The sequence below is a fragment of the Ictalurus punctatus genome, chromosome 1 (assembly GCF_001660625.3).
Source record: "Ictalurus punctatus breed USDA103 chromosome 1, Coco_2.0, whole genome shotgun sequence".
NCBI lineage: Eukaryota > Metazoa > Chordata > Actinopteri > Siluriformes > Ictaluridae > Ictalurus > Ictalurus punctatus.
Genome location: NC_030416.2, coordinates 800,346 through 815,016, shown reverse-complemented (window position 1 = coordinate 815,016; position 14,671 = coordinate 800,346). Strand labels below are relative to the sequence as shown.

The 14,671-nt window shown below is 41.1% G+C and overlaps 1 protein-coding gene across 1 annotated transcript; it reads left to right on the top strand.

The window, feature by feature from the left end:
• The first annotated feature begins 902 nt into the window (after nucleotides 1-902).
• LOC108270481 (tumor necrosis factor receptor superfamily member 5) lies at nucleotides 903-14,235 on the top strand. Its single transcript, XM_017477234.3, has 8 exons — nucleotides 903-1,138; nucleotides 1,923-2,048; nucleotides 4,110-4,274; nucleotides 4,906-4,999; nucleotides 7,230-7,306; nucleotides 7,427-7,534; nucleotides 10,034-10,135; nucleotides 13,153-14,235. The coding sequence occupies exons 1-8, from the start codon at nucleotides 1,060-1,062 to the stop codon at nucleotides 13,332-13,334; spliced, it is 933 nt and encodes a 310-aa protein (XP_017332723.1). The 5' UTR covers nucleotides 903-1,059; the 3' UTR covers nucleotides 13,335-14,235.
• The last annotated feature ends 436 nt before the right edge of the window (nucleotides 14,236-14,671 follow it).

The following is a 14,671-nucleotide window of genomic DNA, read 5'->3' as shown; positions in this document are numbered from 1 at the left end:
CACACAAATACACACACAGACAGACACACACACAGACACACACACAAATACACACACAAATACACACACACACAGACAGACACACACAGACAGACAGACACACAAACACACACACACAAATACACACACACAAACACACACACACACACACAAACACACACACACACACATACAGGTTCAAAAAGAGGAATTATACACCCTGGTGGATTTTTGTCTTACTTCCTGTTTTTGTGGTCTGTGGTTCAGTATAAACCCCCAACTATTTACTGTAACACTGCTGTCGGCTTTTCTTCAGTTCTTAGTTAAGTATTTAATGTTCTAACCACTAATAAATATCCAGCGAGAGGCCTACTGCAGTTTCACTAATGAAAGCTAGGAATGAAGAAATTCTCCCAAATATCTCTATGTTTCATATGCAGGTTGGTTGGTTTGCGTACATCAGTCATTTTTCTTTTTAAAAATCCTGATGAAGTGGACAAGAGAAAGTGCTAAAAATAGGATTTCAGAGGTTCTTTATGTTCAGCTAGACATACAGATATGACCTCTGGGTTTTCTTCATCTCTCTCTCTCTCTCTCTCTATCATACACACCTTCTTCTTGACTATGTTCTTGACTGTGAGATGTAGAGAAAGAGAGAGAGAGAGATGTAGAGAAAGAGAGAGAGAGAGTGAGCGAGAGAGAGATGTAGAGAGAAAGAGATGAGAGACAGAAATGTAGATAGAGAGATGTAGACATGTAGGTAGAGAGAGAGAGTGAGAGAGAGAGAGGGCAGGGGAGAGAGAGCGAGAGAGTGAGAGCAACAGTGAGAGAGAGAGTGAGAGAGAAAGGGCGGGAGAAAGATGTACATAGAGAGAGAGAGAGAGAGAGCGCGACAGTGAGAGAGAGAGAGAAAGAGAGGGCGGGATAATGCAATCAGCGCGAGACAGAGGAAGTGACAGAGACGGCATAAAGCACGTCAAATGCAACCAATTCTAGAACAAAGAGAAACCACAAACGCAGAGCTTGAAGGAACATTACGAGAGACGCAGTTTGAATTTTTTTTAATTCAATAACCTTATAATGCGAAAACTTTTAACGACGACCTGTTCCCCGGACCAACACGAACACAACGGTGTCTGCTGCAAGAGATGTCCAAAAGGTGAGGCTCAGAATATATAGATCAGAAAAATATCAGAAACGGTTCGTGTTCCTATTCCGCGTGATGAACGGAGTACGAGACATCTCTGTATTTCTTACACAGAACTTCTGTAAACTAATTCATCATGATCCCATTAAATCTCTCTACAACTCAAAAGCTTTCTGTTTGGAACACAGACAGAACTTTCACACGGACACAACTTTCACACATTTTACTATTTAGATTAAAAAACACACTGATGTATAAAGTACTTATTTGTTAAAAATTGCTCTCTATTATTTATGAATTATTATTCATAAATAATACTCTGCGTGTGTGCTTTAATAGTATGATTAAAAGTCCATTTGAAATCTGTGCTCCAGTTCCTCATAGTCACGGAAAATAAAGTTTTATGTTGTAAACGGTTCGTCTCTGGATCGTTTCCCCAGCGAACAACTCTACATTACTCAGAAGGTTTCCTCACGCGGGAATGTTCGCTCTGTAAAACTTTCAGACCGTCAGATTGGGGTTTTTGGATTGTTGTGAAGATGTTCTTACGTTTTATAACATGTATAAAATGTTCCTACAACACTGCTGTAACATTCTGTTTTGGAAACAAACTCATAACTTGTATAATCTTCGATAGTACACAGGTATTAACAGATTAAAGTTATTATTGTGTGTAATAAAGAAGTGTGACGTATTTAAAACCACAGTGAAATAACGCAAGAGACTAGTAATCAGATTCTTCTTAAAAATACCAAAATAATAATAGAAAGTGTGTTTATTTCTCTCTCTGTTCCAGGGACACACATGTCAGCTCACTGTAATGAATCTTCAGAGACACAGTGTAAAAGATGTGCTCAAGGCTTCTTCACAGAGAATCAGAATTATATAGACAATTGCTTGGCATGTACATCATGTGACCCTCGTAAGTTTCACCACCAAATTCCAGCATACACTGATGCTCCTCACCCAAACACAGATTTCTGTTAGATGCCATCAAACACCAACCTTCCTCACCGAACACCATCACATCAGCATTCTTCACTGAACACCATCACACCAACATTCTTCACCAAACACCAACAAACACCAACCTTCTTACAAACACCATCATACACCAACATTCTTCATCAAACACCATCATACCAACCTTCCTCACCGAACACCACCACACCAACATTCTTCACCAAACACCATCAGACCCTAACATTCTTCACCAAACACCATCATACCAACATTCTTCACCGAACACCATCAGACCTTAACATTCTTCACCAAACACCACCATACACCAACATTATATACCATCATATCCCATCAGACCCCAACATTCGTCACCAAACACCATCAAACACCAACCTTCCTCACCGAACACCATCACATCAACATTCTTCACCGAACACCATCATACACCAACATTCTTCACCGAACACCATCACACCAACATTCTTCACCGAACACCCATCAAACACCAACCTTCTTACAAACACCATCATACACCAACATTCTTCATCAAACACCATCATACCAACCTACCTCACCGAACACCACCACACCAACATTCTTCACCAAACACCATCAGACCTTAACATTCTTCACCAAACACCACCATACACCAACATTATATACCATCATATCCCATCAGACCCTAACATTCTTCACCAAACACCATCACACACCAACATTCTTCACCGAACACCATCACATCAACATTCTTCACCAAACACCATCACATCAACATTCTTCACCAAACACCATCAGACCCTAACATTCTTCACCAAACACCATCACACACCAACATTCTTCACCGAACACCATCACATCAACATTCTTCACCGAACACCATCACATCAACATTCTTCACCAAACACCATCAGACCCTAACATTCTTCACCAAACACCATCACACCAACATTCTTCACCGAACACCACCATACACCAACATTATATACCATCATATACCATCAGACCCCAACATTCTTCACCGAACACCATCACACCAACATTCTTCACCGAACACCCATCAAACACCAACCTTCTTACAAACACCATCATACACCAACATTCTTCACTGAACACCATCACACCAACATTCTTCACCGAACACCATCACACACCAACATTCTTCACCGAACACCCATCAAACACCAACCTTCTTACAAACACCATCATACACCAACATTCTTCATCAAACACCATCATACCTTCCTCACCGAACACCACCACACCAACATTCTTCACCGAACACCATCAGACCTTAACATTCTTCACCAAACACCATCATACCAACATTCTTCACCGAACACCATCAGACCTTAACATTCTTCACCAAACACCACCATACACCAACATTATATACCATCATATCCCATCAGACCCTAACATTCTTCACCAAACACCATCACACACCAACATTCTTCACCGAACACCATCACATCAACATTCTTCACCAAACACCACCATACACCAACATTATATACCATCATATACCATCAGACCCCAACATTCTTCACCAAACACCATCACATCAACATAAGAAGGCATTTTCTCCATTATTTGTTATTTTCTTTTTAATTTAATTTAGTGTACCAGAGTTTACATCTAACCCCTTAGATATTTGAAAGCATTAAAAAAAATAGTACGTTATGAATACGAGTCGTTCTGAATTATTTTTCATGCGGAGATAATAACTTCATTTCAATGATACCAAGTGAACAAATTATAATATTTTGCAATGCCGTTTACCAAAAGTGTAACGGGTCTGATTCAGAACTAGCGGTCATTAGAGTTTATTAACAGGTAACATACTGCTCTCAGACATGTTTCACATGCGAAGTAGAAACCTTATACCTGCAAAATGTGATGATGTAAGCAGAATATTTCAAAATGTTATTACATTTAATACAGTTAAACATGCCAGATTATATTAATATAATAACCATGCGAGTGTTGAATAATTGTTACTATGATTGTTAATAATTGTTAGACCATCATCTGCAAACGTCGAAGGACTGCACAGAAATAAGTAACAGAAAATGTGGGTGTGTGGAGGGTTTCTACTGCACACAACCTTCTGGAAATGTCGAAGATCACTGCGAGAAATGTGAGGCAGTTCACCGCTGCCCACCAGGACATGGAGTTTCTGCTCGCCGTGAGTTTAATACACACACACTCACACACACTGTCTCTCTCTCTCTCTCTCTCTCTCTCACACACACACACACACACAACTAAATTCATTAGACTCATCATTCAAAAGGTTCATCGATGACTACTGTGCAGGAAAAGAGTGCAATCTTATTTGTAATTCAGCATTGATTTAGCTTACAATCTAAATCAGTGCTGAATTACCACTCCATTCTGACATGTTAACCTCAGCGGTTTCAAGCCAAGTCACACCTCCATGGTGTTAAATCCCACACTGGGGTTAAAGCAGAAGACAGTACCCACTATTCAGGAGAACCTCAGATGAGTGGAGAAACAATTAAAGCAAAAGTTCAGTCAGCAGGACGACATGTTTATCTAACAAACTCTACTTTATACTGGACTTTTATCTCACTGCATGATGATGTGGTGATGATGATGATGTGGTGATGATGATGATGATGATGATGATGATGATGATGACGATGATATGATGATGATGACGATGATGATGATGTTGATGATGATGATATGATGATGACGATGATGATGATATGATGATGATGATGATATGATGAACACTGACTTGACCTAATCAGTTTGAATAAAATGAGACGTGATTTGTTTTTGTTTTTCAGCCAACAGCACACATGACACAGTGTGTGAGCCCTGTCCCCCAGGAACCTTCAACAATGAGACTGATTATGTCACACCTTGTCGCACTCACACCGGGTGAATAGAGCTACATCACACACACACACACACACACACACACACACACACACACACCTCCCACGAGATACCATCAAATGCCATCATTTGCGATAGAACCCACAATTCTACATACAACATTCACCGTCAAAGACCATGAAACACCATCGTTCAATATCAAACATCATTCATTATGAAAGGCCACCAAAACCAACAGTCACTACAAACTACATCAACCACCACCATTCACCATCAAACACCACCACCATTCACCATCAAACACCACCACCATTCACCATCAAACACCACCACCATTCACCATCAAACACCAACACCATTCACCTTCAAACACCACCACCATTCACCTTCAAACACCACCACCATTCACCTTCAAACACCACCACCATTCACCATCAAACACCACCACCATTCACCATCAAACACCACCACCATTCACCTTCAAACACCAACACCATTCACCATCAAACACCACCACCATTCACCATCAAACACCACCACCATTCACCTTCAAACACCAACACCATTCACCATCAAACACCACCACCATTCACCATCAAACACCAACACCATTCACCTTCAAACACCACCACCATTCACCATCAAACACCAACACCATTCACCTTCAAACACCACCACCATTCACCTTCAAACACCACCACCATTCACCTTCAAACACCACCACCATTCACCATCAAACACCACCACCATTCACCATCAAACACCACCACCATTCACCATCAAACACCACCACCATTCACCATCAAACACCACCACCATTCACCTTCAAACACCACCACCATTCACCATCAAACACCACCACCATTCACCATCAGACACCACCACCATTCACCATCAAACACCACCACCATTCACCTTCAAACACCACCACCATTCACCATCAAACACCACCACCATTCACCATCAAACACCAACACCATTCACCATCAAACACCAACACCATTCTCCTTCAAACACCACCACCATTCACCATCAAACACCACCACCATTCACCATCAAACACCAACACCATTCACCTTCAAACACCACCACCATTCACCATCAAACACCACCACCATTCACCATCAAACACCACCACCATTCACCTTCAAACACCAACACCATTCACCATCAAACACCACCACCATTCACCATCAAACACCACCACCATTCACCTTCAAACACCACCACCATTCACCATCAAACACCACCACCATTCACCATCAGACACCACCACCATTCACCATCAAACACCACCACCATTCACCTTCAAACACCACCACCATTCACCATCAAACACCACCACCATTCACCATCAAACACCAACACCATTCACCATCAAACACCAACACCATTCTCCTTCAAACACCACCACCATTCACCATCAAACACCACCACCATTCACCATCAAACACCAACACCATTCACCTTCAAACACCACCACCATTCACCATCAAACACCACCACCATTCACCATCAAACACCACCACCATTCACCATCAAACACCAACACCATTCTCCTTCAAACACCACCACCATTCACCTTCAAACACCAACACCATTCACCATCAAACACCACCACCATTCACCATCAAACACCACCACCATTCACCTTCAAACACCAACACCATTCTCCTTCAAACACCACCACCATTCACCTTCAAACACCACCACCATTCACCATCAAACACCACCACCATTCACCTTCAAACACCACCACCATTCACCATCAAACACCACCACCATTCACCATCAAACACCACCACCATTCACCTTCAAACACCACCACCATTCACCATCAAACACCACCACTATTCACCATCAAACACCACCACCATTCACCTTCAAACACCAACACCATTCTCCTTCAAACACCACCACCATTCACCATCAAACACCACCACCATTCACCACCAAACACCACCACCATTCACCATCAACGACCAACATTCTCCATCTCATGACCAACATTCTCCATCACATGACCAACATTCTCCATCACATGACCAGCATTCTCCATCTCATGACCAACATTCTCCATCACATGACCAACATTCTCCATCTCATGACCAACATTCTCCATCACATGACCAACATTCTCCATCACATGACCAACATTCTCCATCACATGACCAGCATTCTCCATCTCATGACCATTAAACACAAACATTCACGCTGTTTATTCTGCCCTGGTTACTGACTGATTAGTGGTTTTGACCGTGTTCTGTCCTAGGTGTTTGGATCTGGGCCGGTCCGTGTTATCAGAAGGAACGACGGAAAGGGACGCTAAATGTGGAGACTTTGTGTCTCGTGAGTAAAAAAATTTTTTTTTTAAATTAACCCCAAACATGATTTTGCTGTTGTAAATGCTAGACACGTTGAAGCTTCATTTTATTTTATTTTATTTTATTTTTTAACTTCTGCTTATAGGTTGTCATTGGATGATTCCTGCTAGTTTGTGGGCGGGGCTAATCGTGACACTCATCCTCATTTTTATTGGGGTTGTTTGTGTGAAGTCTAAGCGTAGACGGAAAGCAGGTAACACTCGTTTATTTTAAAACAGCGATGTGTGAGAATGTGTCTGTGTGTATGTGCATTTTCTTTAATCTGACGCCACACGGTGGTTACGCCTTTATTTTAAAGATAATTACAGATGATTAGATACATTAGTCTCCTCCTTCCATCAGAGGAATCGGAGAGACTAGACCTCCGTCAGTTTAATTCATGCGGAAAGATATATTTTTTATGTACTCGGAGTGTGTGATGCGTATTCGAGTGTGTTCGTGTATATAAGCATGTGTTTGTGTGTGTTAGCATGTCTTGGTGTTTGGTAGTGGATTTAGTGAATATTGTTCCAGTTTGTGTCATTTCCTCTCGGTTTGCTTTGATGTGTGTTGTACACAATGTGAGAGTGCGGTATGTTGTGCGTTGGATGCGTGGTTTAGTTTCGTGTCGCTGTGGTGTGTAGTGACGTCACAGCAGATAAATCTTTAACCCAATTACATTAATATACACAGTGTGTGAGAAACTAGGTCCAGCGCTGGTATTACACTTGCTAGAACCACACACACACACACACACACAAATACACACACACACACACACACTGTAATCACACATTAACTACGCCCACACACTCGCATTAAATACGCTCACACGCACGCTACACTCGCATTAACTACACTCACACACTCGCTACACTCGCATTAACTACACTCACACACACGCTACACTCGCATTAAATACGCTCACACGCACGCTACACTCGCATTAACTACACTCACACACTCACATTAACTACACACACACACTGTAATCACACATTAACTACACACACACACACTCGCTACACTCACATTAACTACACTCACATTAACTACACACACACACACACTGTAATCATGCATTAACTACACTCACACACGCGCTACACTCGCATTAACTACACACACTCTGTAATCACACATTTGCTACACTCACACCCTCGCTACACTCACATTAAGTACACTCACACACTCACATTAACTACACACACACACTGTAATCATGCATTAACTACACACACACACACTCGCTACACTCACATTAACTACACTCGCATTAACTACACACACACACTGTAATCATGCATTAACTACACACACACACACTCACATTAACTACACTCGCATTAACTACACACACACACTGTAATCATGCATTAACTACACTCACACCCTCGCTACACTCGCATTAACTACACACACACACTGTAATCATGCATTAACTACACTCACACCCTCGCTACACTCGCATTAACTACACTCACACACGCTACACTCACATTAACTACACTCACACACACGCTACACTCACATTAACTACACTCACACACTCACATTAACTACACACACACACTGTAATCACACATTAACTACACACACACACTCGCATTAAATACGCTCACACGCACGCTACACTCACATTAACTACACTCACACACTCGCTACACTCGCATTAACTACACTCACACACTCGCTACACTCGCATTAACTACACTCACACACACGCTACACTCGCATTAAATACGCTCACACGCACGCTACACTCGCATTAACTACACTCACTACACTCACATTAACTACACTCACATTAACTACACACACACACTGTAATCATGCATTAACTACACTCACACACGCGCTACACTCGCATTAACTACACACACACACTGTAATCATGCATTAACTACACTCACACACGCGCTACACTCGCATTAACTACACACACACACTGTAATCATGCATTAACTACACTCACACACGCGCTACACTCGCATTAACTACACACACTCTGTAATCACACATTTGCTACACTCACACCCTCGCTACACTCACATTAAGTACACTCACACACTCACATTAACTACACACACACACTGTAATCATGCATTAACTACACACACACACACTCGCTACACTCACATTAACTACACTCGCATTAACTACACACACTCTGTAATCATGCATTAACTACACTCACACCCTCACTACACTCGCATTAACTACACGCGATACACTCGCAATAACTACACTCGCATTAACCTCGCTCGCTTCACACGCATTGACTTCACTCACACACTTGCTACAATCACACAATCGTGACTCAGGTTGCATGATAACAGTTAGAGACATTTACTAAATAGGTTCTGATTGTGCTGACCATGCAGATACGATACAGGATGTGGAGAAACACACACATACACACACACACACACACACACACACACACACACAAAATACATTGCTTAAAGTGATCAGACAACACAGCAGCAATACCAGACCACATCCGTGCAGAAATCCGTTTACAAGTGGAGGAAACACACACACACACACACACACACACACACACACACACACACACACACACACACACACACACACAGACAGTGTTCATTCTAATAAATTACTGGTTAACAAGAAACACATAATTACTCTGCATTGTGTGTGTGTGTGTGTGTGTGTGTGTGTGTGTGTGTGTGTGTGTGTGTGTCATCAGTGATCACAGCAGTGAATTTTCAGAATTTCGTCCCGCCAGCTCTTCCTCCAGACGTCATCGAGTATCCGGGAAGTCAAGAGTTAGAATCACTCACTGTCAACAGTAAGAACACACACACACACACACACACACACACACACAAACACACACACACATAACATGTACTTCTGTGGTACTCCTGGAGTACAAGAAGTTCAGAAAAGAGGAAGAGGTTCAGAACGTCAACTTTCCTTTCTTCAGACTGGATTGGATTTGATTAAATCAGAGACTGTTAAAGTATGCTTTAACACGTCTTCCACTGGACCATCTTAAGCTTCTTATTCACTATAGCTGCCCCCTACACCGGGTATAACAGAGGGGTGCTGTAGACTCTACCTACTGCATTTACCTCCGGTGGAACATCATTTCACATTCAGTTACCCAAAAAAGCAGAAACCTTGTGTTTTAGACATATTTTAATGTGTCTCTGCAGAGATTAAAGTATTAGCACGCTTGGTTGAGTCCGGGCCACTCGCTGGTTCACCTGGTAGGGAAATACCCCAGAACGCAGAACGCAGAACGCAGACAGGGCAAACACGGCCCAGACTTGACTCAGCCCGAGAGAACAGCAAGACTTCACAATGACGTGCGCTTACAGCGTACATCAAGAAAGTAAACACGAACTGACTAGAATTCTGGAGATACTGACCTATGCTGGCAAGGTATAGGTATACACTATACAGCCAAAAGTATGTGCACCCTTGACCATCATACCTGCATGTAGTTCTTCCCCAAACTGGTACCACAAAGTCTGAAGCACACGAGTGCATAGAACATCTCTGTACACTGTAGCTTTACAATTTCCTTAAGAACCAAGAGGCCCAAACACTGTTCCAGCACGACACAGTGCACAAAGTGAGCTCCATGACGACGTGGTGTGTGAAGGTTGGAAGGACTCGAGTGTCCCTGACCTCAACCCCACTGAACACACCTTTGTTACAAACTGGAACTGGAGTCTCCTTTGTTTCAAAATATAATGAACAGAAACAAGGTTCTGACCCGGAATTAACCCAGATTATTATTCTCACTTTAAATATTAAATCTTGTTATTTACATATGCAGTACTCACTTTAATAAACAACAACAACAACAAAAAGTTTAAAAAGTAGGTTAGTATAGGCGATGTAAAAAAAAAAAAAAAAAAAAATTCCATTACAAAATCTGGGGTACAGTGTAGAAAGAAGCTGTTGCGTGGTGCGCCTTCTACGCCTTCGCCGTCTACAGTCTTCTATAAAGGCCTCGTCTTCGTTAAGGAAAAGGAAATGAGCTGGCAGGAAGTACTGTTAGTGTTCAGTAACCACACACAATAGGTGCTAGCGCAAACGCTAACGCTGTTAGTCATGTTTCTGAACTTTACAATAAAGTGAGTTATAATCATCCATCCATCCATCCATCCATCTTCTATACCGCTTATGCTTTTCAGGGTCACGGGGAACCTGGAGTCTATCCCAGGGAGCATCAGGCACAAGGCGGGGTACACCCTGGACAGGGTGCTAAAGTTATAATAATAATAATAATAATAATAAACTTTTATTTACAGAGCAGCTTGTTGTAGCGTTAAGTGCTGCACAATCAAGTAATGAAAAAGCATTATAAAATGAATTTTACAATAAGGAGATATAGTGGAAATATTAATCACGTGTGTGTGTGTGTGTGGGGGGGGGTGTTAGGTACTTAAAGTATCAGCAGGGGTGGTGTGAAACATGCAGGTTTCAGAATGAGTGTGAATGTGACATGGGTGCTATACATTATGTAGATCAGCAGTTTACACTCATCTAAAACCCCCCTCACACACACACACACACACACACACACACACACACACACACACACGCACACACGCGCGTGCGTCAGTGATCTACGATACAGAAAACCTGTTAATTAAATCAGCATGTTGGTTTTGGTAAGTTGTAGTAAGTTATTTAAGGTCGCAGTAAGAAAGCTGTAAGTGTGAGAACACTGATGCGCACCGCAGGAGAGGAACTAACCCTCACCCTCAGTTTCCTCTGACCCACCTCCTCGTGTTTTAGGTCACACTAACCAACAAGAGACCCGTTTGTTGCTCTGGAAGTTCTAGTGACGTGTGATGCACTAGGCATCGCCTCGAGATCACTGAAGCGTTCAGAACCACGACCTTCCAGGAAACATTCACCCGTGTGGAAACTGCTCATGGTCTTCACCCCTTTCTCACAGAGCACGGGTTCAGCTTTCATACGCAGTTTATACTCTCGATAACAACCTTCGACTCTGCAAACAGAGTGAACCAGTGGAGAAAGAAACAAAGAACCAAAGAAAAAAAACAAAGATGATAGAACAAAAGAAGCAAAGAGAAAAAGGAACGAGCAGAAAAATAACTAGAGAAAGAGGTTAGAAGTGATAGTATAGACAGAAGGAAAGAAAGGATGATAGAAAGAAAGAAAGAAAAAGAAAAGAAAAGGAAAGAAAGAAGAGAGAATAAGAAACAGGCAGAAAAATAAAAAAGAAGGAAGAAACTGTACTAAAGAAAGAAAGAATGAAAGAAAAAGAGAAGAAAATGAACGCGGGAAGAAAGAATGGTAAAATAGAAAGAAAGAAGATAGATGAAAACAAATGAAAGAACAAATGAAGCAGAGAGAGAGAGAGAAAAAAAAAGGAACAAGCAGAAAAATAAAAGCAGAAAGAAATTATATTATAGGAAGAGAAAAAAAGAAAGAAAAAAGAAATTGTACTATAGAAAGAAAGAAAGAAAGAAAGAAGGGAAAAACAAGCAGAAAGATATGGTGGAACAAAAGATATTAAAAAAGAAAGAAAATGAGTGAAGGTAGAAGAGAGGCGTAGGAACTAAAGATATTTTTTTCAACAGACGGAAATGACACAGAAGAAAGGAAAGAAAGACCACGCGATAATAAAAAAAAAAAAGAATGTAGAAATGATGGTAAAATAGAAAGAAAGAAAATGAAAGAATTCAGGATGGAAGAACAGAAATAAAGGAATCGGTTGAAAGAAGTAAAGGTAGAATAAGAGCATAAAAATGAAAGAGGGAAGAAATGACGGTACAGAAAGGAAGAAAGCTGTAATGTGTATAATGTCTGATGTTTCAGAAAAACCCTGTGCTGTAGAAGTCGACGGCGTTCTCGAGTGCGACGGCGTCTCAGTCAACATGCTATCAGAGAAATGTGCAGCTTTCTCCATGCCGGACACCTGCATGACGTTCTTCAGTGAGCCCTTCGAGTCCGGGCCCTTCAGGTCCGAGCCGCAGGAAGACGACTGGCCTGGACTCTGACACGTCCTCAGCTTCTCCTGCCTTCTCTCTGGTTCTCTCAGACTCTGTCCTACTGCTCTTTTTTTAAATTCCCTCAAATGCTTCGACACACAGGCTCCGTTTTAGTGGTGATGATGTGTGTGCATTACCCATAATGCACTGACAGGAGTCAGCCATGTTACCTGGAACACAGAGCTGGAATTCTCATGTGTTTCCGTGTCTCCTAATTTTATTACCCCACCCATATTATTTAATTTCCACTTTCCACTTTTATTTTACGAGTGTAAATACTGCAGATTGTTTTATTTATTTGTTGGCTTTTGCACACAGTTAAACAGGTTAAATGTACAGCTAGGACATGATGCAGAACAAAATAACGCTCGTATTCATTTTATGGGTTTATAACGTACTCATTCATCAATTGACGTACTTTAACAATTCTGTAAATATATATTATTTTGAAAACAAATGGTTTTTACACCTGTACAGTTGCATGTGTATGAAGCTGGTTTTTAGAATATAGTGACGAGCAATCACTGAACATTTATTTGGATTAAGTTAACAAGTATTTCAAATTTAAAAGTTTAATTCCTTTACATAAATTTCTGAATAAATAATTAAAACAGTGAAATAGATGAAAACATTAGTGAAAACTGTAGAGGCAAAGTGTCATGAGATTCACTGATAACTACATGCAGGATTACAGTGTCCCCTGGTGGCAGCCCCAGCTCACTGCATCGGCACACGGGTTCTACATCATTTTTATTACATTTTTATTTTTATCTGATGAATCACTCGACGTCTGATGATTGTTTCAACCTTCACCTGTTTAATATTGCTGTAACCTTTAAGCAAATGGTATCTGAAAACCCAGTGTTACTCATGCTTGTCAATACAGCTTAATAAAAGAACGTAAATCAAACTGAATGACTCATTAAGAAGCTCTATAAATGACTGCTGCTGCATGCTATCATAGTTTCATCTAACACTTGAAACTTGGTGGAATAATTTATGCTAGAACTGGCGACTCTGTTCTATTTTATTCATGTTTTATTACTTTTCTTTCTTCATGATTTAGGGTTTTGTTGTTGTTTGTTTTATAAATTGATTAATTCACTTCTTGACCGAGTCTTAATGAGCTATGAGTGGCTAGCAAGCCGGCTAACCTGGATTCCTGACAGGAATTTTAATCCATATCTCTCAGTGTAGTTGATTTCAAGCCAAATGCCAGTAAGCTCGTTAGCTAACAGCTGCTAATGGTCTTCACGAATGTACTTGATTTTGTGCTTATACCTGCTTGAAGTGGCTCAATATTAGATATTTTTAAGTCGGTTCCGTGACTCCATTTAAACGACTCG

Coding starts and splice junctions, on each gene's coding strand:
- LOC108270481 (XM_017477234.3), top strand. CDS start 1,060: ATGCGAAAACTTTTAACGACGACCTGTTCCCCGGACCAACACGAACAC. Junction 2,049..4,109: donor ATGTACATCATGTGACCCTC/GTAAGTTTCACC, acceptor AATAATTGTTAG/ACCATCATCTGCAAACGTCG. Junction 7,535..10,033: donor TAAGCGTAGACGGAAAGCAG/GTAACACTCGTT, acceptor GTGTGTCATCAG/TGATCACAGCAGTGAATTTT.